The sequence below is a fragment of the Oncorhynchus gorbuscha genome, linkage group LG25 (assembly GCF_021184085.1).
Source record: "Oncorhynchus gorbuscha isolate QuinsamMale2020 ecotype Even-year linkage group LG25, OgorEven_v1.0, whole genome shotgun sequence".
NCBI classification, from domain to species: Eukaryota; Metazoa; Chordata; class Actinopteri; order Salmoniformes; family Salmonidae; genus Oncorhynchus; species Oncorhynchus gorbuscha.
The window spans coordinates 17,222,287-17,250,105 of NC_060197.1; the positions used below are offsets into that span (position 1 = coordinate 17,222,287).

At 44.2% G+C, this 27,819-nt stretch overlaps 1 protein-coding gene across 3 annotated transcripts in view; it reads left to right on the forward strand.

Moving 5' to 3' along the window:
- The window catches only part of LOC124014023 (kinesin-like protein KIF21A), a 47,476-nt gene extending 20,859 nt beyond the window's left edge, over positions 1 to 26,617 (forward strand). Inside the window, exons 6-35 of one of the 3 annotated variants that reach the window (XM_046328667.1) lie at positions 576 to 749; positions 1,239 to 1,354; positions 1,701 to 1,896; positions 2,739 to 2,928; positions 3,070 to 3,133; positions 3,261 to 3,464; positions 4,188 to 4,232; positions 4,733 to 4,793; positions 4,901 to 5,018; positions 5,277 to 5,465; positions 5,964 to 6,163; positions 6,315 to 6,422; positions 6,530 to 6,598; positions 6,720 to 6,868; positions 8,112 to 8,256; positions 11,654 to 11,848; positions 11,984 to 12,085; positions 12,338 to 12,503; positions 12,831 to 12,851; positions 16,969 to 17,032; positions 17,671 to 17,722; positions 17,911 to 18,116; positions 21,437 to 21,652; positions 21,766 to 21,798; positions 22,015 to 22,151; positions 22,397 to 22,571; positions 22,858 to 23,016; positions 23,293 to 23,581; positions 23,855 to 24,054; positions 24,302 to 26,617. In XM_046328667.1, coding sequence (XP_046184623.1) covers positions 576 to 749; positions 1,239 to 1,354; positions 1,701 to 1,896; positions 2,739 to 2,928; positions 3,070 to 3,133; positions 3,261 to 3,464; positions 4,188 to 4,232; positions 4,733 to 4,793; positions 4,901 to 5,018; positions 5,277 to 5,465; positions 5,964 to 6,163; positions 6,315 to 6,422; positions 6,530 to 6,598; positions 6,720 to 6,868; positions 8,112 to 8,256; positions 11,654 to 11,848; positions 11,984 to 12,085; positions 12,338 to 12,503; positions 12,831 to 12,851; positions 16,969 to 17,032; positions 17,671 to 17,722; positions 17,911 to 18,116; positions 21,437 to 21,652; positions 21,766 to 21,798; positions 22,015 to 22,151; positions 22,397 to 22,571; positions 22,858 to 23,016; positions 23,293 to 23,581; positions 23,855 to 24,054; positions 24,302 to 24,359 — 4,101 coding nt within the window. In that variant the 3' untranslated portion in view covers positions 24,360 to 26,617. The remainder of the gene's footprint in view (positions 1 to 575; positions 750 to 1,238; positions 1,355 to 1,700; positions 1,897 to 2,738; positions 2,929 to 3,069; positions 3,134 to 3,260; positions 3,465 to 4,187; positions 4,233 to 4,732; positions 4,794 to 4,900; positions 5,019 to 5,276; positions 5,466 to 5,963; positions 6,164 to 6,314; positions 6,423 to 6,529; positions 6,599 to 6,719; positions 6,869 to 8,111; positions 8,257 to 11,653; positions 11,849 to 11,983; positions 12,086 to 12,337; positions 12,504 to 12,830; positions 12,852 to 16,968; positions 17,033 to 17,670; positions 17,723 to 17,910; positions 18,117 to 21,436; positions 21,653 to 21,765; positions 21,799 to 22,014; positions 22,152 to 22,396; positions 22,572 to 22,857; positions 23,017 to 23,292; positions 23,582 to 23,854; positions 24,055 to 24,301) is intronic. The other 2 variants (XM_046328668.1, XM_046328669.1) reach the window with 2 other exon arrangements.
- Positions 26,618 to 27,819: the final 1,202 nt, after the last annotated feature.

Here is a 27,819-nt window from a genome sequence, read left to right on the forward strand (position 1 = left end):
GTTTGTTTCCGATTGTGAAAATACACATTAATAACATTTCATTTCCTAGTATTTATGAGATAAACAATAAACACCCCCAGCTGATAAACAAGAGGACTGTGAAATGCAGCGTTACCCAAGCCTCCCACACAGCTCCCCAGCCAGCGACACAGCTCACCACACAGCATATCTCCCCACATAAATCCCAATGGACACACACCAGCTGGGCATGATGTCACCCTCCTCTCTCTGCCCCGCTGATTAAATGGACAATATACAGGCTGCTACAGACACAGATATGTCTATCCACTGGTGTTGCTATTGAGAGCTATAATGGAAGACGAAAGCCACCAGTTATATTTCTCATAAGCCTAAATCAATGCTCGAGCCGAAATTTACATTTACATTTACATTTACATTTAAGTCATTTAGCAGACGCTCTTATCCAGAGCGACTTACAAATTGGTGCATTCACCTTATGCATTCACCTTATGTCCATACACATGTCAAATACATGAAATTACACACACAATCACCAGGTGTATTTTCCCCCACAGTCTCTTCTTTGTTTTATTCACCATACCCATCTCCCTCAGGAGTCCAATGAGACAGACGGCCGCCTGGCCAACGGTTCCTCTGAGATCAGCTCTGAGTTCGAGACCCTGACTGCTAAGTTTCACTTTGTGGACCTGGCCGGGTCGGAGAGACTAAAGAGGACAGGAGCTACTGGGGATAGAGCCAAGGAAGGCATCTCCATCAACTGTGGACTGGTGAGACTCTCACTGTAAAATAATGCATGCTATAGTTGGAAAATTGGTGAACACACAGTGCCTGGTTTGGGTCAATTTATTACAAGTTGACGGACTTTAAATGGAATTGACCTGGACCATTCCCAATGCTAGAACAGTGCATGTAAAGGTCATAGGTTACTCAGCACTAACAGGTTTTAGAGAGTCAGGACAGTGGTGATGCCATGTCCACTTCTTGGCTGACTGACCTGAACTGTTTCAATGATACACTTGCTGTGTAGAGCTGAGAAGCTATCGGGGAAAGCGCCACCTGGTGGCTAAGAAAGATATTGCAGATGTCCTACCAACACTGTGGCACCACCTCTTTGATTGACAACTGCATTTAAATGTCACAATAAAGGAAGTATTTGATGCTTTATTTTTGATAGAATGCAGATGCTTAAGCCACATTTTTAAGGATCTCATCTCATCTTCATGTCTCCTTGGTCTGTTTTTCCTCTCGCGCTGCAGCTTGCTCTGGGTAACGTGATCAGTGCTCTGGGGGACAGGAGTAAGAGGTCCACCCACGTGCCTTACAGGGACTCTAAACTCACCCGGCTACTGCAGGACTCTCTGGGAGGAAACAGGTCTATTTCTGGAATATCACAAGAACCTCTCCTTGAAGCTTTATTATGTGGATTAATAAATTATCTGCCTAATGAAGGTCTGCTGACTAAAATGACAATGTTTAAAAGTAATCTATTAAAACCGGATTTTCTTTATGCTAGTGGGTGAATTAATTACCATATATTTGAACATTTATCTATTTTTTAAATAAATTCAAATAATTAATTGGATTTATTTTCCAAGTAGTTTACAAAGTGATTTACATTGACGTTGCCTATGTGGTTATTCCGTTTCTAATGATTTTTGTGTGTGTCTGTCTACGGCCCGTGTCTGTATTCCGTCCATCTTCTCTCTCTCTATCCCCAGTCAAACGGTGATGATAGCGTGTATCAGCCCATCTGACCGGGACTTCATGGAGACACTGAGCTGTCTGAACTACGCTAACCGAGCCAGGAACATCAAGAACAAGGTGATGGTGAACCAGGACAAAGCCTCCCAGCAGATATCAGCTCTCAGGACTGACATTGCCAGGCTACAGATGGAACTGATGGAGTACAAGACGGTAAGAGAAGGAAAGAGAGGATGGAGGTTGCAAGAGAGAGAGAGAGAGAGACAGAGAGAGAGAGAGAGAGACAGAGAGAGAGAGAGAGAGAGAGAGAGAGAGAGAGAGAGAGAGAGAGAGAGAGAGAGAGAGAGAGAGAGAGAGAGAGAGAGAGAGAGAGAGACAGAGAGAGAGAGAGAGAGAGAGAGAGAGAGAGAGAGAGAGAGAGAGACAGAGAGAGAGAGAGAGAGAGAGAGAGAGAGAGAGAGAGAGAGAGAGAGAGAGAGAGAGAAAGAGGATGGAGGGTGCAAGAGAGAGAGAGAGAGGAGAGAGAGAGAGAGAGAGAGAGAGAGAGAGAGAGAGAAAGAGAGGATGGAGGGTGCAAGAGAGAGGGAGATGGAGACAGTGCAGAGAGAGAGAGAGAGAGAGAGAGAGAGAGAGAGAGAGAGAGAGAGAGAGAGAGAGAGAGAGAGAGAGAGAGAGAGAGAGAGAGAGAGAGAGATTTTGTTGTTGTTGTTGCTATTTTTAGATATCATTATAAAGGCACTGTTTTCCAGGTCAAGTCACATGGTTAACTGTACCATAATATGGATCCATATAACTTTTAAAACGTACTAACGGCTGCACATGTGTCCATTGAGATTGTATTTCTGGTAGCCTGGAATCCAACTAAACAATAGTGAAACGGAGGGATATTCAGTGTGGATTGTCAGTCTATATTTCTCTATGACCTGCACTCATCTCTCTGTTTCCCTCTGTTAGGGGAGATATAACAATGTATAGTTGGATTGGCCTGACTGTATTGGCCTACAATAATGATCTACTATACTAAGCATAGTCCTCTGGTCTCTCTCTGGTCTCAGGGAAAGCGTATGGTGGGGGAAGACGGCATGGAGAGCATCAACGACATGGTCCATGAGAACAGCATGCTACAGACAGAGAACAGTAACCTGAGGATCAGGGTCAAGGCCATGCAGGAGACCATTGACGCCCAGAGGGCCAGACTCACACAGTACCTCAGTGACCAGGCCAACCAGGTTCTGGCCAAAGTGGGTACGTACTGGAACAGGAATAATGGACCTTACTCACACTGTGCCGTGATGATTCAAAATCCAGGCTAGTGGGATAGGAAGTGCTCCATTAAAGTTAATGGAAAAAGTCCTGAAAATGCCCTCATGTTCGATTATCTTCCAGGTGAGGGGACTGAGGAAATTGGAAATATGATCCAGAACTATATCAAAGAAATCGAGGAGCTCAGGTATGACGCATGACATGTCTCTTACATGTACAGTATGATGTGTCTGTTGAAAGGAAGTATTGTGACCTTTGGTTTTGGAGTAGGGAGGCCCACAACAGTATTCTGACTGTTGGTTTTGTGTCTGCAGAGCCAAGCTCCTGGAGAGTGAGTCAGTGAATGAGAACCTCCGTAAAACCCTGTCCCGTGCCAACACACGTTCCTCCCTGTACGCTGGTGGGGGCTCCTTCTCCCCAGCCCACTTCGCCCCTGAGATAGTGGCTTCCGACATCATCGAGATGGCCAAGAAAGATCTGGAGAAACTCAAGAAGAAAGAGAGGAAGAAAAAGAAGAGGTAGGAGTTGTTTTTGTCCCCTTCGTACCTTTGATATTGCACTCACTCCACGTTGCTGTTTTGATGTACATTTCACATACAGTACATGCCATGAAACCGATTGCATTAGGTTTGTTACAATTTGTAACTAAGTGCATATGTCCAAACTTGTGGATGAAACAACACGAATAAAACTAAGCAATGGGTAGACTTTGATGGTAGGCCTTGAGTCTGACAGTGATATGCTCGGAGGTGGTTAGAGATGGGCTGGGCATGGCTGGGTGAGGGGGAGAGGTGGTAGAAGGGTGTGGGGGGATTACAGAGGCGAGGGGAATTGGTTTCCGTTGTTGTCCCAGGGTGTTTTGGGTAATTAGTTCTGGCACCCAGCCTTTCCCCTTCAACAGATACCTATTTCCTCTCTAATGTCTATCTACTGTGATACCCCATACATGATGATGGGTTTATATAACAAGCCCAGTCATGTTCAGATGTACCTGTACTGTACAACTGGTCTCCCTCTTTCTCTGTGGTTTAATACACATTTGATAAACGTTTGATAAACAACATAACACATAAACGACTTGGCACACACCAACAAGCCAAAAGAAGACAACCAGCGCCAAATCCTCGAAAGTTAACCTGTTCTTCCTTGCTACACTATTTTCTGCTCTCTGGTTCACTCCCTTCCCCTGCCAACCTCACTCTCTCCAACTGTCTCCCCTGTTCTCCTCCCCCACTCTGAAGACTGCAGCGGCTCGAGGAGAGTCACCATGAGGTTAAGCTTCCCAGGTTTGCTATACCCCTCTCCCCCATCTCTCTTACCCCCTCTCCTCCCACTCTCCCCCATTTTCTAACTCCCCTCTTCCCACCTCTCTAACACATATTTTACACCTGCAGGTAGTTGCCACACCTGGAGGAAAACACACTTGTAACCTCTCACCCTTCTCCTCACGCCTCTCCCTCTTTCTGCATTGTTGAGACCCTTAAACTAAAATAAATGAACTAAAAGATTCAACTCTTTTTGCCATGATGCAGCCACATAATGTCAATCAATCATTCACTAACGTCTACTTCAAGGATGATTCTAACAAACAAATGATTTGGGTTCTGATTGAATTGTGATTCTAACCTTAAATGCATTTTTACATTATGCAGAAAAATCAAGATAGTGTGTTCATGTGCTGTATGGTAGTGCTATATGGTATGGTAGTGCTCCCTGATAGTCTAGTGACCTGATGTCTTGCGTTTGCGGTCAATGGCTACCTAAACCTCTGGTTCTGTTCTCATAGTGTGGTCAAGGAGGGCGTACCAGACAACGAACAGGAACGAGGCAACGACGAGGCTGAGGGGGTACGTCTAAGAATGTCCTTAATTGGCATATTTATGTCAGTGTGTGTGTGTGTGTGTGCCGTGTGTGTGTTTTTTGTATTCACATCGTGTAAATGTGTGTGGACAAGGAGGACCACGTCAGTGACCATGAGGAAGGAGAGGAGCTGGAGGGAGAAGAGGAGGAGTATGAGATGGAGGGAGAGGAGAGCTCGGACGAGTCCGACTCTGAAGAACTGGATGAGAAAGGTAAAACTCTCTCACACACACACACCTACACACACATCCAAAGGTGCTTTTACACTGTCATACAGAATGCCTTCGCAACTTTGGTCCTGGAGGGCTGTGGGAAGTGTGTGAAGAGTTTTCAAACCCAGGTCTAGCACTCCTTATTCATTCACCGTGATTAGATTATTCTGTTATATTTTAATCAAAGTAGTGACGAATAGTGAATATGTCAATGAAGCCCGTCTCGTATAGCTAGCGCTGTGTGTGTACTCTGAACAGACGACTTCCAGGCGGATCTGGCCAACATCACGTGTGAGATCGCCATCAAGCAGAAGCTGATAGACGAGCTGGAGAACAGCCAGCGCCGTCTGCACACGCTCAAACAGCAGTACGAACAGAAACTCATGATGCTGCAGAGCAAGATCAGAGACACACAGCTGGAGAGGGACAAGGTGCTGCACAACATGGGTACGTATACGAGAGAAAGAGACGTGCACAGGATATGATGTCATGCATCATGGTCACAACATCGGTACAGCAGAGGCGCACAGGAATATGGTGACAGATTAATGAAGGGTTGCATTTATTTGTTTAGGTGCTTATGTCGCTAGATCTCAGAGTGAGTATATTATGGAGTTATATAACTAACTCTATCTAACTAATCCTTTCCACCACCAATGACACCATACCTGTACATAACAATTTCATGTATTTTTGTGTAAGTTTGTTATTTTAGACAACATAAAGTACATGCGCTTGTGTTTAAACAACCTTATTTCTAGAGGGCTGTCATATTCTGTAAATCACTTTGTGACTGTGACAACGGTTGCTTTAAAAAGGCTAACATTTGAATGACTGATTTGATTGATATTCCATTGTGGCTGTGCTGAGCTGTGTCGTTTGAACCGAACTGTGTTATGTTGTTTCCACCATGACCGTGCTTAGCTGAGTTAGTTGTGTCTGCAGGCTCAGTGGAGACGTGCACGGAGGAGAAGGCTAAGAAGATCAAGTTAGAATATGAGAAGAAGTTGAGCTCTATGAACAAGGAGATGCAGAAGCTGCAGTCAGCCCAGAAGGAACACGCACGCCTCCTCAAGAACCAATCACAGTACGAGAAACAGCTCAAGAAACTCAACCAGGATGTGGCTGAGATGAAGAAAACAAAGGTACAGAAAAAAAGTGTGGATGGAAGGATGGGTGGGGTGATGGTAAAGTGGGTGAGTGAGTGGGTGAGTCGATTGGTGGTTGGTTGGGTAGGATGGATGGATATATTGACTGATTGATTGAGTGACATGTAAATGGTGGGTGTTTTGCTAGGTGGGCCTGATGCGCCAGATGAAGGAGGTGCAGGAGAAAAACAGAGTGTCAGAATGCCGACGCAACCGAGAGATCGCTACTCTGAAGAAGGACCAGCGCAAACATGAGGTAACGTTACAGACAGGAAATAATGTGTGTTGCGAAGTTGTGTGTTAGTCTGTGACAAAGTTCAATTAAGTTAAATGGTATTGATATTATGTGCCTGTCACTTACAGCACCAACTGAGACAGCTGGAGGCTCAGAAGAGGCAGCAGGACCTGGTACTACGCAGGAAAAATGAGGAGGTAAGATAAACATGGTCATGTTCAGTATGGCAAACTGTAGCAAAACGTTTTGCAATGGAAAACAAAACATCTTTGTCCTTTTATCCATACGGAACGTGGCCCTGCCTTCCCCCTTCGCTAGGTGACAGCTCTGAGGAGACAGGTGAGGCCCACCTCAGGGAAGGTGAACAGAAAGGTGAGCCTACCGGAGCCCCTCCAGGACCCTTCACACCGTGGCATCCCAGGCAGACCTCACTCTGCTGGGGCAGTAGCCCCCAATGGAACCCCAAGGTACTGATGGTGTGTGTGTGCGTGTGCGTGTGTGTTTGCCATGTGCATAGGCATGATGTGTTTGTTAACCAAATAGCTACCCAGACAATCTGCGATGATCCTCTTTGCACTAACTCCTTTGACTCATCAAATATGCTGCTCCTATTGTTTATTATCTATCATGTTGCCTAGTCACTTCACCCCTACTTATATTTACAGTACATATCTACCTCAATTACCTCATGCCCCTGCACGTTGACTATGTACTGGTACCCCATGTACAGGGATGGGCTAAAATCACAAAATACAATTACAAAATATAGATACAAAATACCATAAAAGATCAATGTGTCAAAATTAACTACAACATACATATTTGTAATGTATTTCATAAAGAATACATGTATTTTAAAATACAAGTAGCCGAGCCGAACAGCAACAACATTCTTAGTAACGGTTGCAAAAACGTTTTGCTTGTTATGACTGTGATATGTTGTTGTTTATATATCTTAATTGAGCAAGTCATTCTGGATAAGCATGTCTGCTATATTACCAAAATGTAAACATATATATGAAAATGCACATACCAAATTGAATTGTTTCAGGGCAGGGCTCATTAGAATAATACTCAGCATGCTTTGCAAGTGTTATATACATCATTTAGCAGACTTTCTTATCCAGAGCAAGGGCACGTCAACAGATTTGTCACCTAGTCAGCTCAGGGATTCAAACCAGCGACCTTGTTGTTTACTGGTCCAACACTCCTAACTGCTTGGCTACCTGCCATTCATTTAGCAGATGATTTTATCACACCATATTGCTATCAGACTGATACCAATGCAGGTTGAAAGGGGGGACACAAAATGTGTACCCCTATAAAACATTTAGGAAAGTATTTAGTATTTTGAAAATACAAAATACATTGGAGTGTAGTTCAGCCCAGTGTTATTCAAATGTCAAAATACTCAGAAGTAATTAAACCAATGTATTTCAATTCTATGTAACATAAATACTGCCCATCTCTGCATGTGTATTTTGCCAAGTTATCGTTACTCATTGTGTATGTATTCCTTGAGTTATCATGTTTTCGATAGTATACATTTCACTGTTTGTCTACACCTGTTGTTTACAAAGCACGTGGCAAATAACATCTTATTATACTTTTTGCTTGATTTGATTTGTGTACATGAAAGGACTCCTACTCTAGCTGAAACAGGACAACAAACAAGTCAACAACTGACCTCTGTTGAATTCCACTTATCAGGAAGTACCCGTTGAGGACGGGGAGTGTCTACACCACCAGGACAGCCCGGGCGAAATGGCAGTCTCTGGAGAGACGCATCACTGACATCATCATGCAGAGGCTGACCATCTCAAACATGGAGGCTGATATGAACCGCTTCCTCAAGGTAAAATAGATCCGCTGTAGTTTTACTGTATCTGCTACTGTATTACTACCAGGTCTACTGTATTCCTATCAGACTGATGCCAACATGGTTTTCTGTCAGTGGAAAAAAGGCAAAAACCGACAGGGGAGTATAAAGAGACCTATCATTTTTGCCGTTTTGGCTACACTCTAGAAAAAGGGTGACTCCATGAACCATTGCAGTCAATGGGTTCATATTTGTACCATTGGTTAGTTGAGGGGTTCTTGAAGGAACCTTTAAAGTTTAAATTTAGCAAAGGTTACTGGGAGAACCTTTTTGTCGGGACATGCAGAGCACTTTGAATTTATTTCGCCATTGGATTTGTTGTGCTGCCAGATTCAGAAGAAGATAAAAAATATTGTTTTCACCGATGGCTTTATGGGATAGCGAGCAACTTGTAAACAATTACCCATTCCTATACGGGTACTATTTTAATACCAATGTTGAATAATACATCATTGGCTGTCAAGCCAATTATATTACATGTCTGTAGCTCCTGTTTTAATTCCCGAAAAGTTTACTGTAATGGTAATGACATTTGTTTATGATGATAAAAATTAGGTTTTGGCTTAGGTTGCTAGCTAGCTATAGTATCTTCAACCTAGCCAACACTCTTAAAAATGCTTGGTTGTTTGGATAACCAACTGCTGGGTTGCAGGAGTTGGGTCGTTTTCTTTAAAAAGGGACAGGTTGGGATGTTGATGCTGGGTTATTAAGATATGACCCAGTGGGTCAGATGAGAAGACTGCGGAGCGTGGCTTAGTTTAGTAAGGGTGTTGCTTTCAGATAGTTCTATTTTGCCACCCGTGGGCAGAAACGTAATTCCCATTCATATTTTCTGTTGTGTTGTATTGTCATCACATGTTATGGTTGAACACTGATAGATTTGTAACTTTAATGAGGCTTACAGACTTGTATGAGTTCCTCAAGAGCCTTTAGACTGGTTGGTTGTTTAGCAACACAACCAACGCGTACGCAACTAGTGTGGCAAAAAAAGACAGGGTTGGCTTAGATTTGTAGACAAACTATATTTAGTATCCAATGTTTATTGAAAACAAATACATTTGCACAATAAATACATAGTTACAGTTGTTGGTTAGCTAGCGAATTATTTTCATATTAGCATAGATGTGACATGAGTCAAAACACTTCAAAACAAGACATGGTATCAAGAACAAGATACAACTAGCTGAAACGAGCCAGCTACGATTTCCCATATGGCAGCTTCTTGTCATTGTTGCTGGCTATCTTGCCATCCAGAATCACAACACACCACCTTCTGCCCCATTGAAGCCGATTTATAGTTTTCGTGATATTGTAGCCCGTTTATATACAAATCCCAATTTTGGAAAAGTTACTACTTTATTACTATATAAAGATGGCATTGCATTCAGAGGACTGTCATGGCTCTATAGTGCCTTCAGAAAGTATTCACACCCTTGGACTTTTCCCTCATTTTAAAAATGGTTTCAATTGAGATTTTGTATCACTAATCTTAGAAATGTTTTTAGAAATGTTTGCAAATTCATTCAAAATGAAAAGTTGAAATGTCTTGAGTCAATAAGTATTCAAATGTGCTTAGCAAGTCACATAATAAGTTGCATGGACTCACTCTGTGTGCAGTAATAGTGTTTAACATGACACCCCATCTCTGTACCCCACACATACAATTATCTGTAAGGTCCCTCAGTCGAGCAGTGAATTTCAACCACAAAGACCTGGGAGGTGTTTACAATAGTTCGCAAAGATGGGCACCTATTGGTAGATGGGTAAAAAAAAGAAGACATCGAACATCCCTTTGAGCATGGTGCAGTTATTAATTACACTTTGGATGGTGTATCAATACACCCAGTCACTACAAAGATACAGGCGCCCTTCCTAACTCAGTTGCCGGAGAGGAGGGAAACTTCTCAGAGATTTCACCATGGGGCCAATAGATATTTTAAAACAGTTACAGAGTTTAATGGCTGTGAGAGGAAATACTGTAACTGAGGATGGATCAACAACATTGTAGTTACTCCACAATACTAACATAAATTACAGAGTGAAAGAAGGAAGCCTGTACCGAATACAAGTATTCCAAAACATGCATCCTGTTTGCAATAAGGCACTAAAGTAATACTGAAAAAATGTGGCAAAGAAATTACCTTTTTGTCCTGAATACAAAGCGTTATGTTTGGGGCAAATCCAACACAGTACGTTACATAGTACTACTTTTCATATTTTCAAGCATGGTGGTGGCTGAATCATTTTATGGGTATGCTTGTCATTGGCGAGGACTAGGGAGTTTTTTGGGGATAAAAGAAATGGAAAAGAGCTAAGCACAGGCAAAATCCTAGTGGAAAACTTGGTTCAGTCTGCTCTCCAACAGACACTGGGAGACAAATTCACCTTTCTGCAGGACGATTACCTAAAACTCGAGGCCAAATATACACAGGAGTTGCTTACCAAGACGACATTGAATGTTCCTGAGTGGCCTAGTTACAGTTTTGACTTAAATCGGCTTGATAGTCTATGGCTAGACTTGAAAATGGCTGACTACTGTAGCAATGATCAACAACCAAGTTGATAGAGCTTGAATCATTTTTTTTAAATAATAGGCAAATATTGTACAACCCAGGTGTGCAAAGCTCTTAGAGACTTACTCAGAAAGACTCACAGCTGTAATCGCTGCCAAAAATGATTCTAAAATATATTGATTTAGGGGTTGAATACTTATCTAATCAAGATATACAGTATTAGTGTTTTATTTTCCATCAATTAAAAACATTTAGGTTTTTGTCTAGATTGCTGACAAAAAAAAGACAATTAAATCAAATTTAATCCCACTTTGTAACATAACAAAATGAGAATAAAGTCATGGCGTGGGAATACTTTCTGAGGGCACTGTATATGTAATCAGCAAAGTGAATATTATATTCAGAGGGATCGCACGAGATCCAAGGCGAAATTCAACGGGACGCCAGGAGACTGCAACAAAACTAGCCACTAAAAGAAAAAAAGGGGGGGAGGGGATAAACACTGGGATTGAAAACACGGTCTACGGAGCCAGAGGCTTAGACTTCTCCACCATCTCCAGCAAGTCCAGTCAGAATGAATGCCTAAAGTTTTAACCCTATCCTGTGGCACTTATGTGAAAAACATATTGTTCTTGTCACAGGGGTTCATCAAATTACCTTTTCAGAGGTGTTCCTCGAGGAACCTTTGTGACCTGGATGGGTTCCCCCTGTGTGGCAGTTTTTAGAACCCCAAAAGGTTCCTCCAGGCTCCTTTACTTCTAAGATCGTAAAGCAATAGCTAGAAAGGAACGCAATTCGGAAACACTTTTATTTTAACTCTTTCTTTCCTCCTCTCTCTCCATTCCTCCTGCCTCTTACAGCAACGTGAGGACCTGACCAAGCGAAGGGAGAAGGTGTCTCGTAAGAGGGAGAAGATCGCCACAGAGGGGACCGACACGGACCGAAGCATCCAGTCTTTGAACGAAGAAATGGATGCCCTGGCGGCCAACATCGACTACATCAACGACAGCATCGCTGACTGTCAGGCTAACATCATGCAGATGGAGGAAGCAAAGGTTAGCTGACGCAAACACACACACATTTTCTTCAGGAAGTTGACCCTTTCTAGTTATTAGTACAGCTGACGCCAGCACACACATTTTCTTCAGAGTTGTTATTATGACTGACTGTGTGATGTTGTTGGGATGCAGGAGGAGGGAGACACAGTGGACATTACCGCGGTGATCAGCTCCTGTAACCTATCAGAAGCCCGCTTCCTGCTTGATCACTTCCTGCACATGGCCATCAACAAGGTAACCACAGTACACCTGTCCCTACTGAGTTCTCTCTACCTTTTGATTAAGCGGCATTCAGGGTATTGTAAATCTACCAGCTTTATACTTATACTACCAACTTTAAGCACTATTTTTATTTCAGAGTTGAACATGCGTATCTGCTGTTCAATGGGCTAAATGTCACACCACTCTGTTGATGTCAGTGTGGGATTTATGTGTGTGTTTGTCATGTATGTAATGTGTGATTTTACTGATACGTGCATCTCCCAGGGTCTGCAGGCGGCCCAGAAGGATTCCCAGGTGAAGATGATGGAGGGCAGGCTGAAGCAGACAGAGATCAACAGCGCCACTCAGAACCAGCTGCTGTTCCACATGCTGAAGGAGAAAGCTGAACTCAACCCTGAGCTGGACGCTCTGCTGGGCAACGCACTGCAAGGTATAGATGGCTCAGTGGTATAAACACGCTGCTTTTCAGTTCTTCATCTTTTGGTTACACTTTATTTTATAGTCCACTATTTTATCTGACATTCACAATGGTAATGATTGACCTAACAATAACAAATTATAGAAATGTATTTCCCATATTGTTTTTCTTTCGGATTCAGTAAAACATGTACTATTACATATTCTCTTAGTAAATAGCCTACCAGGAAAGTACCCACTGAAACAGGACTGTAAAATAAAATGTCTCCATTATTTTAACTTTTGTTTCCTTTGATTTCTTTGTTCTGTTTTCCTGTTTGTTCACCCTGAATTCAAACAGAGATAGGTTACCTACTGGTGGGTAAGTAACTGACACCAGACTGACTGGTCCCAGAGATCATGGGTCTCCCTTATTAAAGCCCCTCCTCCCTCTAAAACTCCCCTTTAAGACTAACCTGAGAACGTAACTTTGCCATGACGTGGTATGTTGCCCCCTGTCGTCTGACCCCCACTTCCCTGTCTGACCCTCCCCTGTCCTCTTTGTGGATGTATAGTTTTCTCCTGTTCAGCAGACTCATTCAGGATGACCTGAATATTAAGAATCAGCACTAGCTTAAACCCTGACCCCCATGCTAACCTGAAGTTCAGGCCTTTTTTATTTTTTTTATTTTTATTTCACCTTTATTTAACCAGGTAGGCTAGTTGAGAACAAGTTCCCATTTGCAACTGCGACCTGGCCAAGATAAAGCATAGCAGTGTGAACAGACAACACAGAGTTGCACATGGAATAAACAATTAACAAGTCAATAACACAGTAGAAAAAAATGGGCAGTCTGTATACAATGTGTGCAAAAGGCATGAGGAGGTAGGCGAATAATACAATTTTGCAGATTAACACTGGAGTGATAAATGATCAGATGGTCATGTACAGGTAGAGATATTGGTGTGCAAAAGAGCAGAAAAATAAATAAATAAAAACAGTATAAAAACAGTATGGGAATGAGGTAGGTGAAAATGGGTGGGCTATTTTTCTATAGACTATGTACAGTTGCAGCGATCGGTTAGCTGCTCGGATAGCTGATGTTTGAAGTTGGTGAGGGAGATAAAAGTCTCCAACTTCAGCGATTTTTGCAATTCGTTCCAGTCACAGGCAGCAGAGTACTGGAACGAAAGGCGGCCAAATGATGTGTTGGCTTTAGGGATGATCAGTGAGATACACCTGCTGGAGCGCGTGCTACGGATGGGTGTTGCCATCGAGACCAGTGAACTGAGATAAGGCGGAGCTTTACCTAGCATGGACTTGTAGATGACCTGGAGCCAGTGGGTCTGGCGACGAATATGTAGTGAGGGCCAGCCGACAAGTCGCAGTGGTGGGTGGTATAATGTGCTTTAGTGACAAAACGGATGGCACTGTGATAGACTGCATCCAGTTTGCTGAGTAGAGTGTTGGAAGCCATTTTGTAGATGACATCGCCGAAGTCGAGGATCGGTAGGATAGTCAGTTTTACTAGGGTAAGCTTGGCAGCGTGAGTGAAGGAGGCTTTGTTGCGGAATAGAAAGCCGACTCTTGATTTGATTTTCGATTGGAGATGTTTGATGTGGGTCTGGAAGGAGAGTTTGCAGTCTAGCCAGACACCTAGGTACTTATAGATGTCCACATATTCAAGGTCGGAACCATCCAGGGTGGTGATGCTAGTCGGGCATGCGGGTGCAGGCAGCGATCGGTTGAAAAGCATGCATTTGGTTTTACTCGCGTTTAAGAGCAGTTGGAGGCCACGGAAGGAGTGCTGTATGGCATTGAAGCTCGTTTGGAGGTTAGATAGCACAGTGTCCAATGACTGGCCGAAAGTATATAGAATGGTGTCGTCTGCGTAGAGGTGGATCAGGGAATCGCTCGCAGCAAGAGCAACAGCATTGATATATACAGAGAAAAAAGTCGGCCCGAGAATTGAACCCTGTGGCACCCCCATAGAGACTGCCAGAGGACCGGACAGCATGCCCTCCGATTTGACACACTGAACTCTGTCTGCAAAGTAATTGGTGAACCAGGCAAGGCAGTCATCCGAAAAACCGAGGCTGTTGAGTCTGCCGATAAGAATATGGTGATTGACAGAGTCGAAAGCCTTGGCGAGGTCGATGAAGACGGCTGCACAGTACTGTCTTTTATCGATGGCGGTTATGATATCGTACCTTGAGTGTGGCTGAGGTGCACCCGTGACCGGCTCGGAAACCAGATTGCACAGCGGAGAAGGTACGGTGGGATTCGAGATGGTCAGTGACCTGTTTGTTGACTTGGCTTTCGAAGACCTTAGATAGGCAGGGCAGGATGGATATAGGTCTGTAACAGTTTGGGTCCAGGGTGTCTCCCCCTTTGAAGAGGGGGATGACTGCGGCAGCTTTCCAATCCTTGGGGATCTCAGACGATATGAAAGAGAGGTTGAACAGGCTGGTAATAGGGGTTGCGACAATGGCGGCAGATAGTTTCAGAAATAGCGGGTCCAGATTGTCAAGCCCAGCTGATTTGTACGGGTCCAGGTTTTGCAGCTCTTTCAGAACATCTGCTATCTGGATTTGGGTAAAGGAGAACCTGGAGAGGCTTGGGTGAGGAGCTACCCGGGGGGCGGAGCTGTTGTCCGAGGTTGGAGTAGCCAGGCGGAAGGCATGGCCAGCCGTTGAGAAGTGCTTATTGAAGTTTTCGATAATCATGGATTTATCGGTGGAGACCGTGTTTCCTAGCCTCAGTGCAGTGGGCAGCTGGGAGGAGGTGCTCTTGTTCTCCATGGACTTCACAGTGTCCCAGAACTTTTGGAGTTGGAGCTACAGGATGCAAACTTCTGCCTGAAGAAGCTGGCCTTAGCTTTCCTGACTGACTGCGTGTATTGGTTCCTGACTTCCTGAACAGTTGCATATCACGGGGCTATTCGATGCTATTGCAGTCCGCCACAGGATGTTTTTGTGCTGGTCGAGGGCAGTCAGGTCTGGAGTGAACCAAGGGCTGTATCTGTTCTTGGTTCTGCATTTTTTGAACGGAGCATGCTTATCTAAAATGGTGAGGAAGTTACTTTTAAAGAATGACCATGCATCCTCAACTGACGGGATGAGGTCAATGTCCTTCCAGGATACCCGGGCCAGGTCGATTAGAAAGGCCTGCTCACAGAAGTGTTTTAGGGAGCGTTTGACAGTGATGAGGGGTGGTCGTTTGACTGCGGCTCCGTGGCGGATACAGGCGATGAGGCAGTGATCGCTGAGATCCTGGTTAAAGACAGCAGAGGTATATTTGGAGGACCAGTTGGTCAGGATGACGTCTATGAGGGTTGTACCTGGTGGGTTCCTTGATGATTTGAGTGAGATTGAGGGCATCTAGCTTAGATTGTAGGACTGCCGGGGTGTTAAGCATATCCCAGTTTAGGTCACCTAACAGAACGAACTCTGAAGCTAGATCGGGGGCGATCAATTCACAAATGGTGTCCAGGGCACAGCTGGGAGCTGAGGGGGGTCGGTAGCAGGCGGCAAAAGTGAGAGACTTGTTTCTGGAGAGAGTAATTTTCAAAATTAGTAGTTCAAACTGTTTGGGTATGGACCTGGAAAGTATGACATTACTTTGCAGGCTATCTCTGCAGTAGACTGCGACTCCGCCCCCTTTGGCAGTTCTATCTTGACGGAAGATGTTATAGTTGGGTATGGAATTCTCTGAATTTTTGGTGGCCTTCCTGAGCCAGGATTCAGACATGGCAAGGACATCAGGGTTAGCAGAGTGTGCTAAAGCAGTGAGTAAAACAAACTTAGGGAGGAGGCTTCTGATGTTGACATGCATAAAACCAAGACTTTTTCGGTCACAGAAGTCAACAAATGAGGGTACCTGGGGACATGCGGGGCCTGGGTTTACCTCCACATCACCCGCGGAACAGAGAAGGAGTAGTATGAGGGTGCGGCTAAAGGCTATCAAAACTGGTCGCCTAGAGCGTTGGGGGCAGAGGATAAGAGGAGCAGGTTTCTGGGCATGGTAGAATATATTCAGGGCATAATGTGCAGACAGAGTACTACTCCAACTCCAACCTTTACTAAGTTACCCTCCTTAAAATGGAAACGTCAGATGCATCATACTAATATATAGAATACTATACTATCATTTTGATATTGTCTGACCCCTGATGTATTTAAACTGACCTCTGAACTTTGAGCCCTGTACCTTAGAGCTCTTTTGAATTCAAACTATTGTTTTGCTGCTGCTGCAGCATTAGTTTGAAAACACTGTATGCATTTGCTTTCTTTGTGATATCCTGTAAATTGACTTTGAAAATGGTTTACCTCTAACAGTTTAAATAGTAAAGTAACACAATTTTAGTGCTTGTAATGGGATATTTGAAAACATGCTGTGAAGCCATAACTACCCCATGTCAGAACATGCAGTAACTGAGCCATGTTGTGTATTTGAGGGCCCAGTGTAACAAGGTGTACTGTATGGTTCTGTCCTCAAGGAGAGAATGGAGATGACAGCAGTAGTGATGAGTCCTCTACCCCCAGCCCAGCCACAGAGGGAAGGTAAACACCATTTACATTTACATTTAAGTCATTTAGCAGACGCTCTTATCCAGAGCGACTTACAAATTGGTGCATTCACCTTATGACATCCAGTGGAACAGCCACTTTACAATAGTGCATCTAAATATTTTAAGGGGGAAGGGGGGGTGAGAAGGATTACTTTATCCTATCCTAAGTATTCCTTAAAGAGGTGGGGTTTCAGGTGTCTCCGGAAGGTGGTGATTGACTCCGCTGTCCTGGCGTCGTGAGTCAGACAAGACAATGAGGATATTGAATTTATTTTCGTCACTAAAAGCAGGAATCCTTATTGGTGAGACTGCCACATCCGTTTGCAATATTACAAAAACAAAGAAGTTACTGCAAATGAACACTGTTTCTTTCCCCCTTGAATATCATTGTACGTGAGATAGAACAGCAGAATATTATGTAATTTTTTTATCACGTTGGGGCGCCCTTCTCACCTGTAGTTTGTCACTAAACAAAAACAATAGAAATGGCCGTGGGTTATTCAGTGGCGCTGTTTCTCCTACTGCGGAATCCATCTTTAATTTCTGATGATACTTTCTTTGGGTAGTCCATCAACAAACTATCAATAGACTATGTGTAACATGTAAATTGCCCCTCTATGTTTGCTTCAGTTTATTGGCCTCTGACCTCCTGAAACTGTGTGGAGAGGCCAAACCTAGGAAGGTACAGTCATCTACAGTACTTCACACACAAAGCCATTTTCTAAATGCCACTTGAATGCCATTTTCATAAAGTCTAAAGTAAAGAAGTTACTGATAAGCACTTTGAGATAAATGCTATTTGTAAAACACTCTTTATGAATGGATATGTTATTGAGTGATTGATTGATTGGATCGATCCCTCTACCACAGGCACGCAGAAGGACAACCACACAGATGGAGCTGCTGTATGCTGGTAGTGGTGAATTTGACTCCCCTACGGGGGACTTTTCTGCCTCCCTGCTACCCCTGGCAGAGGCCCAGGAAGGGACAGGGGACATGGGGCCAGTAGCAGGACATCTCGGGGACAGGGAACTCACTGTGTCCCCCTCAGCACTGTCCACCAGGATAGCTGGACTGTAAGTCCTTATTTTGGTCAAATGTCTTTGTGTTTAGTTTTTAGAACTATAGTACAGGAAATGCAGTGAGATACTTGCGGAGTAAATCCTTACCTACTGTATGTGCATTTGATGAGTCAGGCTTCAGATTTTAGCAGTGTTATTGTTGAAAAAAACAAGTGCATCAGCACAAGAAGGATAGAACGTTTAACTTGACCCAGACTGCATTGTAACCTTCAATGATGTACAGTCGTGGCCAAAAGTTTCGAGAATGACACAAATATACATTTTCACAAAGTCTGCTGCCTCAGTTTGTATGATGGCAATTTGCATATACTCCAGAATGTTATGAAGAGTGATCAGATGAATTGCAATGAATTGCAAAGTCCCTCTTTGCCATGCAAAGGAACTGAATCCCCCAAAAACATTTCTACTGCATTTCAGCCCTGCCACAAAAGGACCAGCTGACATCATGTCAGTGATTCTCTCTTTAACACAGGTGTGAGTGTTGACGAGGACAAGGCTGGAGATCACTCTGTCATGCTGATTGAGTTTGAATAACAGACTGGAAGCATCAAAAGGAGGGTGGTGCTTGGAATCATTGTTCTTCCTCTGTCAGCCATGGTTACATGCAAGGAAACATGTGCTGTCCTCATTGCTTTGCACAAAAAGGGCTTCACAGGCAAGAATATTGCTGCCAATAAGATTGCACCTTAAGTCAACAATTTATCGCATCATCAAGAACTTCAAGGAGAGCAGTTCAATTGTTGTGAAGAAGGCTTCCGGGCGCCCAAGAAAGTCCAGTAAGCACCAGGACCGTCTCCTAAAGGTGATTCAGCTGTGGGATCGGGGCACCACCAGTACAGAGCTTGCTCAGGAATGGCAGCAGGCAGGTGTGAGTGCATCTGCACGCACAGTGAGGCGAAGACTTTTGGAGGATGGCCTGGTGTCAAGAAGGGCAGCAAAGAAGCCACTTCTCTCCAGGAAAAACATCAGGGACAGACTGATATTCTGCCAAAGGTACAGGGATTGGACTGCTGAGGACGGGGGTAAAGTAATTTTCTCTGATGAATCCCCTTTCCGATTGTTTGGGGCATCTGGAAAAAATCTTGTCCGGAGAAGACAAGGTGAGCGCTACCATCAGTCCTGTGTCATGCCAACAGTAAAGCATCCTGATACCATTCATGTGTGGGGTTGCTTCTCAGCCAAGGGAGTGGGGTCACTCACAATTTTGCCTAAGAACACAGGCAAGAATAAAGAATGGTACCAACACATCCTCTAACTTCTCCCAACCATCCAGGAACAGTTTGGTGACGAACAATGCCTTTTCCAGCATGTTGGAGCACCTTGCTATAAGGCAAAAGTGATAACTAAGTGGCTCGGGGAACAAAACATCGATATTTTGTTTCCATGGCCAGGAAACTCCCCAGACCTTAATCCCATTGAGAACTTGTGGTCAATCCTCAAGAGGCGGTTGGACAAACAAAAACCCACAAATTCGGACAAACTCCAAGCCTGGATTATGCAAGAATGGGCTGCCATCAGTCAGTATGTGGCCCAGACGGCATCCCCAGCCGCGTCCTCGGACCATGCGCAGACCAGCTGGCTGGTGTGTTTACGGACATATTCTATCAATCCTTATCCCAATCTGCTGTTCCCACATTCTTCAAGAGGGCCACCATTGTTCCTGTTCCCAAGAATGCGAAGGTAACTGAGCTAAATGACTATCGCCCCGTAGCACTCACTTCCGTCATCATGAAGTGCTTTGAGAGACTAGTCAAGGACCATATCACACCCTAGACCCACTCCAATTTGCTTCCCACCCCAATAGGTTCACAGATGACGCAATCGCAATCACACTGCCCTAACCCATCTGGACAAGAGGAATACCTATGTAAGAATGCTATTCATCAACTACAGCTCAGCTTTTAACACCATAGTACCCTCCAAACTTGTCATTAAGCTCGAGACCCTGGGTCTCGACCCCGCCCTGTGCAACTGGGTCCTGGACTTCCTGACGGGCCGCCCCCCAGGTGGTGAGGGTAGGTAACATCTCCACCCCGCTAATCCTCAACACTGGGTTCCCACAAGGGTGCGTTCTCAGCCCTCTCCTGTACTCCCTGTTCACCCATGACTGTGTGGCCATGCCCGCCTCCAACTCAATCATCAAGTTTGCAGACGACACTACAGTGGTAGGATTGATTACCAGCAATGGCGAGACGGCCTACAGGGAGGAGGTGAGGGCCCTCAGAGTATGGTGTCAGGAAAGTAACCTCACACTCAATGTCAACAAAACAAAGGAGATGGTCGTGGACTTCAGGAAACAGCAGAGGGAGCAGCCCCCTATCCACATCGGTGGGACAGTAGTGGAGAAGGTAGAAAGTTTTAGGTTCCTCGGCATACACATTACGGACAAACTGAAATGGTCCACCCACACAGACAGCGTGGTGAAGAAGGCACAGCAGCGCCTCTTCAACCTCAGGTGGCTGAAGAAATTTGGCTTGTCACCGAAAACACTCACAAATCTTTACAGATGCACAATCGAGAGCATCCTGTCCGGCTGTATCACCGCCTGGTACGGCAACTGCTCTGCCCACAACCGTAAGGCACTCCAGAGGGTAGTGAGGTCTGCACAACTCATCACCGGGGGGAAACTACCTGCCCTCCAGGACACCTACACCACCCGATGTCACAGGAAGGCCAAAAATATCATCAAGGACAACAACCACCTGAGCCGCTGCCTGTTCACCCCGCTATCATCCAGAAGGCGAGGTCAGTACAGGTGCATCAAAGCTGGGACCGAGAGACTGAAAAACAGTTTCTATCTCAAGGCCATCAGACTGTTAAACAGCCATCACTAACATTGAGTGGCTGCTGCCAACATACTGACTCATCTCTAGCCACTTTAATAATGAAATAATTGATGTTATAAATGCATCACTAGCCACTTTAAACAATCCCACTTTATATAATGCTTACATACCCTACATTACTCATCTCATATGTATATACTGTACTCTATACTATCTACTGCATCTTGCCTATGCTGTTCAGCCATTGCTCGTTCATATATTTTTATGTACATATTCATATTCATTCCTTTACACTTTGCATCAACTTAATGTAATTGTCAATAAAAGCCTTTGACACTTATGAAATGCTTGTAATTATACTTCAGTATTCCATAGTAACATCTGATAAAAATATCTAAAGACACCGAAGCAGCACACTTTGTGGAAATTAATATGTGTCATTCTCAAAACCTTTGGCCACGACTGTATATGACTTCAGCTGATCATCCAGTGGGTATCAATTGAACTGTCTGTCTCTGTGTTGTGTAGTTCTGGAGTCTGGTCTTCGATGGGAGCTGAGAGTAGATCACTGGAACGCTCACCTCGAACACCCAGGAGGATGCTAGAGAAGGGAGGACCACCTCCCTTAGACGTCAAGGAACACACACCTATGGACCCCAAAGGACACCCGGCACGAGAGACAAAGTCACACATACCCACGCCCACAGCCACAGAGAAGACCAAAATCACAGACACCAAACAAACGTAAGAGCCGTTGCATGAAGCCGTTAACACACCACTACACAATGTTTGCCACAAATGTCATGCTTCGTACGACGTCCCGATGGTCATAGTAGTACCTACGTCTTGTGTTTCAGGATGGAAGAGTCGATTATATATCATGGACAAAGGTATGTAACACTACTGTATGTCTATCTATATACTATACTACTGCATATATCTCATTTCCTAACACAGGGGTTCCCAAACTTTTTCACTCTGGGCCCCCGTTCCAGCATTGAGGAACATCCCTCTAGCCCGTGCCCCCCCTGCCCCCCACAGTTTGAGTCTGTTAGGACAGTTAAGTCCTAACAGACTAAATACATTGTCTTTTGTCCCTGTTACAGAGGGGTGATCAACCCCGTGTCATCCCCTAAGAGCAGCCATACTGCCAGACTACAGTGTGTCTATGTGGCTGAGGGACACACCAAACCTGTCATGTGTGTCGACTGCACTGATGACCTGCTCTTCACTGGCTCTAAAGGTACAGCTCTCTAGTTCTATAATGTTCGGAAACTAAATCAACCCTTGACCTCTACACCATGACCCCTAGAGACTTCTCACACCTGAAAGGCTCAGATAAGTGTAAGTCGTATTATTTGGTATTAGCGTCATCTAGCTTTCTGGTATGGTTGATGGCGTGTCTGTCATATTGAACACTCATCGGAACCCCTAACCATCGACCTCTAACCCTTGCGTCTGCGTGTGTTTGTATGCGTGTGTTGTCAGATCGTACGTGTAAGGTGTGGAACCTGGTGACTGGTCAAGAGATCATGTCTCTGGGAGATCATCCCAGCAGTGTGGTGTCTGTTAGATACTGTTCCAGCCTGGTCTTCACTGTCTCCACCGCTTACATCAAGGTCTGGGACATCCGAGACTCCGCCAAGTGCATACGCACACTCACGTGAGTATATATATATATACAAACACCAGGAGTATTTATATACAACTCTAGTAATAAACCGAAGACCTTTGTTATGTCAACAGTTGGAGTTGAGCATGCCAAGTTCCCTTTTCAACACATTCTAGGAGATTCTAACACATTCTAGGAGATTCTAACACATTCTAGGAGATTCTAACACATTCCAACACAGCTCAGGGAACTTCAGATTCTTATTGGCTACATGAAAAAAGTATTTTTACACAATGTCATTCCCATTGACATGGTATTATATGTGTGTGTGTCGCAGGTCGTCGGGCCAGGTGAGTTCAGGGGACAGCTGTGTGTCTCTCAGGTCCCTATCCATCCCTCCAGGAGAGAACCAAATCAACCAGATTTCTCTGAACCCTACGGGATCCTACCTCTACTCCGCCTCCGGCAACTTAGTCCGCATGTGGGACCTCAGGAAGTAAGAATGAAGGCCAAAAAAAATCCTGTTTTTTTCCCCACCAAGAGTAGTTGAATATCTTGTTTAGTTTAAGGAAGGTCTGGAGATGGCACAAAATGAAGATAAAAGGAGAGGAATTGCATACGCCAGAACAGGCACAGGTGCTGAATGTAGAGTGTAGGAAAGATAGCTAGTGAATGCTTGTCATTACTTCCAAGTATGATCTTTAGTTGTACCAAAGAATCCTAGATCGGAACTCTCCCTGAACTCCCCTTGAACCCTGACCTTATGCTCTAGGTTTGTGTCTACTGGGAAGCTGACGGGTCACCTGGGTCCGGTCTTGTGTCTGACCGTCGACCAGATGAGCAACGGTCAAGACGTGGTCCTAACGGGGTCCAAGGACCACACCCTGAAGATGTTTGAGGTGACGGAGGGTGTCCAGGGCAGCATTGTGTCCTGTCACAACTTTGAGCCACCACACCAGGAGTGTATCGTCTCTCTGGCTGTTCAGGGGAACAGCCTCTACAGCAGCTCCAGAGACTACTGCATCAAGAAGTGGGACCTGTCCCGGAAACGACTAGTACAGGTGAGACATACTGGACACTAGCTGTATATTCAGTACTGCTAGTACCTGAAAGTGAGACGAGGCACTCAAAAACATACAATAGCTGTGATTTTCACATTGCATGTTGCTTTGTAAGCATCAAATCTTGTTCTGTTGAATTGTTTTTGCTAGCTGCAACATTATCATCATTATAAGACCAGTAGTGGTAGTAAACAAAATGTATTGTCCCAAGGAGTTATTTTTCAACAGTTTGTAGCCCTGTTTTGACCTAGTGCGTACTTGCTTCCTCCACAGCAGGCGGCGAGCGCCCACTCTGACTGGGTAAGTGCGCTGGGTGTTGTGCCAGGGTGCCCGGTAATGCTGAGTGCAGACAGGGGAGGTCTGCTGAAGCTGTGGCACGCTGATACCCTGGCACCGCTAGGAGACCTGAGGGGACACGACAGCCCTGTTAACGGATTGGCTACCAACAGCAGCCAACTATTCTCTGCCTCAGAGTGAGTTTATCGCCTAACCCTAACATGACCCTCGAATGCCATAGGAGTCTGACCATAACCCCTACCTTCAGAGAATATATCTCCTAACTTTGACCATGATCCCGTTCATACCCTGACCCTAACCCTCTGAGTAAATCAACCCACTGTTACTATAATAACAAAGTCATAGTTTAACCTAAAAGAGAGATAATCAAACCTCTGATACACATGTTGATCCAGCGATGTCATGTTCTTTCTTGTGTGACAGTGACCGGACGGTGAAGATTTGGCAAGCAAAGGGTTCTTTGGAGGAAGGCATCCATTGACACTGAGAAGGAGACCTCTGGACTGTGACCGGACACAACTCTGGGGACCTACTAGATTACTCTGGATCTACTACAGCCTATGGATCTATTGCTGCCTGCTGGATCTACTACTCAATCTATTTGCTTGCTGCTCTGCACAATGATCCGTGGATGAAGAGCCTCCGAAGATGGTCACAGGGCAGATGACCAGCCCTGACACACATATGACCCCTTGAGTTCACCAACACAAGACGTTCACTCGACGAGGTTGGAGGAGAGTAGCACAACAGTCATGGTATTCAGTGTAATGCCCATGGTTCTGTCTCATGCTGTGTCCTCTCTATACATATCGTAGAGGAATCATCCACTACAGTGTGTGGAATCACACAGGCGGGGGGGATGTCTTCTAAATAAAGGCCCTATGGAGGTTGGTCTTACTTCAGCTGTTACTGCCAAACCCTATGGGACACTCATATAGCCTTAGTGGGGAATAGGGATATCTCAGTAGGAATAGCACAGTGAACTAGTGGTGTGGGACGGTGTAGCTGATCTCTGCCACAGCAACAAAGCTCAATGAGGGTGTGTCGTCATCATACTACAAAATGTGCTTGTGGATTTTCATCTCAACCAAATTCAAGTGTTGCTTTTAATGTCGTTACCTGCAGATTGTGAGTGACCAAAGTACAAACCTTCTCTGTGTTAGTCAACGGGCTGTGATGAGAGTATCTTTAGCCAACGTTGTACTTGCCTGTGTACAGTACCTCTATCGTGGTCTTACTCTCTTTGTATCGTGCAAGTACATTCAAACATCAAACTACAAAAAGTGGTTTGATCTGTAATTTTCTGTCAAAGTATTTGTATTTACGTGTGTTTTCATGGTGACTTTGAAACCCCTAAAGTTCTGAGCTTCCATTTCATGTTTGTATCCAATGGCCTGCGTCAATAATTTCAGAGCCCAGGTAAAGTGAGGTTACCTGTGCACAGGCGTATGCCCCATCTTAAATCAACTCAAAAGTTCATTGGTCGCGTGCACAGATTTGCAGATGTTATCGCAGGAGCAGCGAAATGCTTGTGTTTCTAGCTCCAACAGTGCAGTAATACTTAGGAATAAAACATTTCTGAGTGAGCTTTCCTGTGCCCACGTATTCCATTCCCCCAATCTGATTCAGGAACGGGCTGAACAGAATGGAACAAAACATAGAGGTGTGTGTTATCAGTGCCTGTCAATCGTATACTGTAGATACAGTAGTACAGTATCACAACCTAATCTGTGTGGACTAGCCCAGGATCCCTAGATTGGGATGACATAGGTTTTATGACCACATCTTTATGTAAATAAGAATCCGTTTTTCTTCCTCCGGGACATATTGTGCGCAAAGTCCGACCTTTTTAGTGATTCTAATTTCATATGCAGTGTGGAAATAAATGTCATCTGTCAAAAATAACATGAACTGGTATATCTTTCAACGTGGAGATGTGTGTTGCCATAATGCCACCAATTGGTGGCAGTATAATACAGTATCACATTAGGGAACATGACACGGTTTCAAAACAGAGAAAGCTTTGGAGCGGGAGATTTGTTTTCCTTCCTCCTGTTCTTCGTTAGATATTCAGTTCAGGCCGTTTTTAAATTCCTGATAGCACAGGTGGATTTGTAAATGTTCATAAACGCATGCAAATCAACCTGCTTTCTAAACGTAGATCTTTGGTTGGGTCTGTTTTCTCATTTGTTTGCAGCGAAGGTAAAAGCATTGCAAGAATTCCATAAAGGCATATCATAGATCCAAGGTATAAACCATGGTAAGAACTATACAGTATGCTCTCTATATACCTGTGAATTCCCACTTCCTCCATGGTCACCTGTGTGCCTACCTATGCATGTGACCCATGGCCCAACATATGTGGGGTCATCATGGGTCGCTGGTTACATAGGCACAACAGTGTATACATTTATTGAGGAGGAACTACGATGAAATCCTTGTTTTTTTCCATTATCTTCTTTGTCCTTTTGATAGCACTGCAAGGTGGAATCATCATGTTCCTTTACTTTGTTCCGTACATCCCCTGAAGAAGAGAAGTGATGGGAATGAATCAGTATTTAAAGTACGACAATTGGTGCATCAGAGTTTCATGTGTACAATAAGAACAGAACAATCTCTTGCACCATAAACACTGCATTACTTCTGTGCCACGGACTATTTCCATTTATAAACACTGTTCCAAAAACCACAAGCTACTGTATATTAAAAAATAATAAATTGCTAACAAGCATCGGTCAATACTGAAGCCACTTTTTCAAAACTCTTCACAGTCTGCATTACCAACATGCATCTTAGCAAAACAGTTAATCTCACCTCCAAAATTGACTCAAACCACCAAAACACTTAATTTACATGTCTCAAAATAAGCTCGTTTGACCAGAACACTGGCAACAATTCTCTCTCAGAGAGCATACATTGTCATTCATAACACACTGAACTAAAAAACACTAACAACAGGGAGCATTACATAAATGATTAACTTCTCTTTGAAGTTTGAATGATTTTTCATATAAATCAGTATTTCATTATATAATAAGAATAACACCTTTTCACTTTATTGACTGTACTAAAGTATACGTAACAAGAATTAATCAGAAATGCCGCAATTTGCTTCAACAGACTTTATTTTTTTCTATCTTTGCATCTAGTAATTTACTTGTGAAAAATAAAAAGTTGAAACAAATTCCTGAAACTCCAGGGCTGCAATAATAATTACCAACAAAAACATCAACAACATGTATAGTATAATCACTCATACTGTACAGTACTGTGAGGGTTCTAGTTCTCCCTCTCTCCTGCATTTGGCCACAAGTTCTTGTCAACATCACACCTTATGTCTTCTCTGGCGATGCATCTTGGACAGTATCTTCTGGAATGTCTAATCCAACCCTGGCAATCTTCAGAAGTGTCTCCACACCCCACATTCATGGCATCCAGTAAGGACATCTGGTGATGTGGAGGGGGGGTCATAAACCTTCCACCTCCACACAGAGAAAAACTCCTCTATGGGGTTTAGGAAGGGGGAGTATGGAGACAGGAATAGTTCTGACATCCTGGGATGTGCAGGAAACCAGTCTGACTGCAGCAGAGTAGTGGAATGCCACATTATCCCACACAACAACGAAGGTAGGGGAGTTTCTTACCCCTCTGCTGGCACAAGTCGATTCTTCAGGTCATCCAGAAAATAAATGAGTCTCAAGCAGTTGCCGTACCAGGCGGTGATAAATCCGGCCAGGATGCTCTCGATTGTGCATCTGTAAAAGTTTGTGAGTGCTTTTGGTGACAAGCTGAATTTCTTCAACCTCCTGAGGTTGAAGAGGCACTGCTGCGCCTTCTTCACCACGCTGTCTGTGTGGGTGGACCAATTCAGTTTGTCCGTGATGTGTACGCCGAGGATCTTAAAACTTTCTACCCAATCCACTACTGTCCCGTTGATGTGG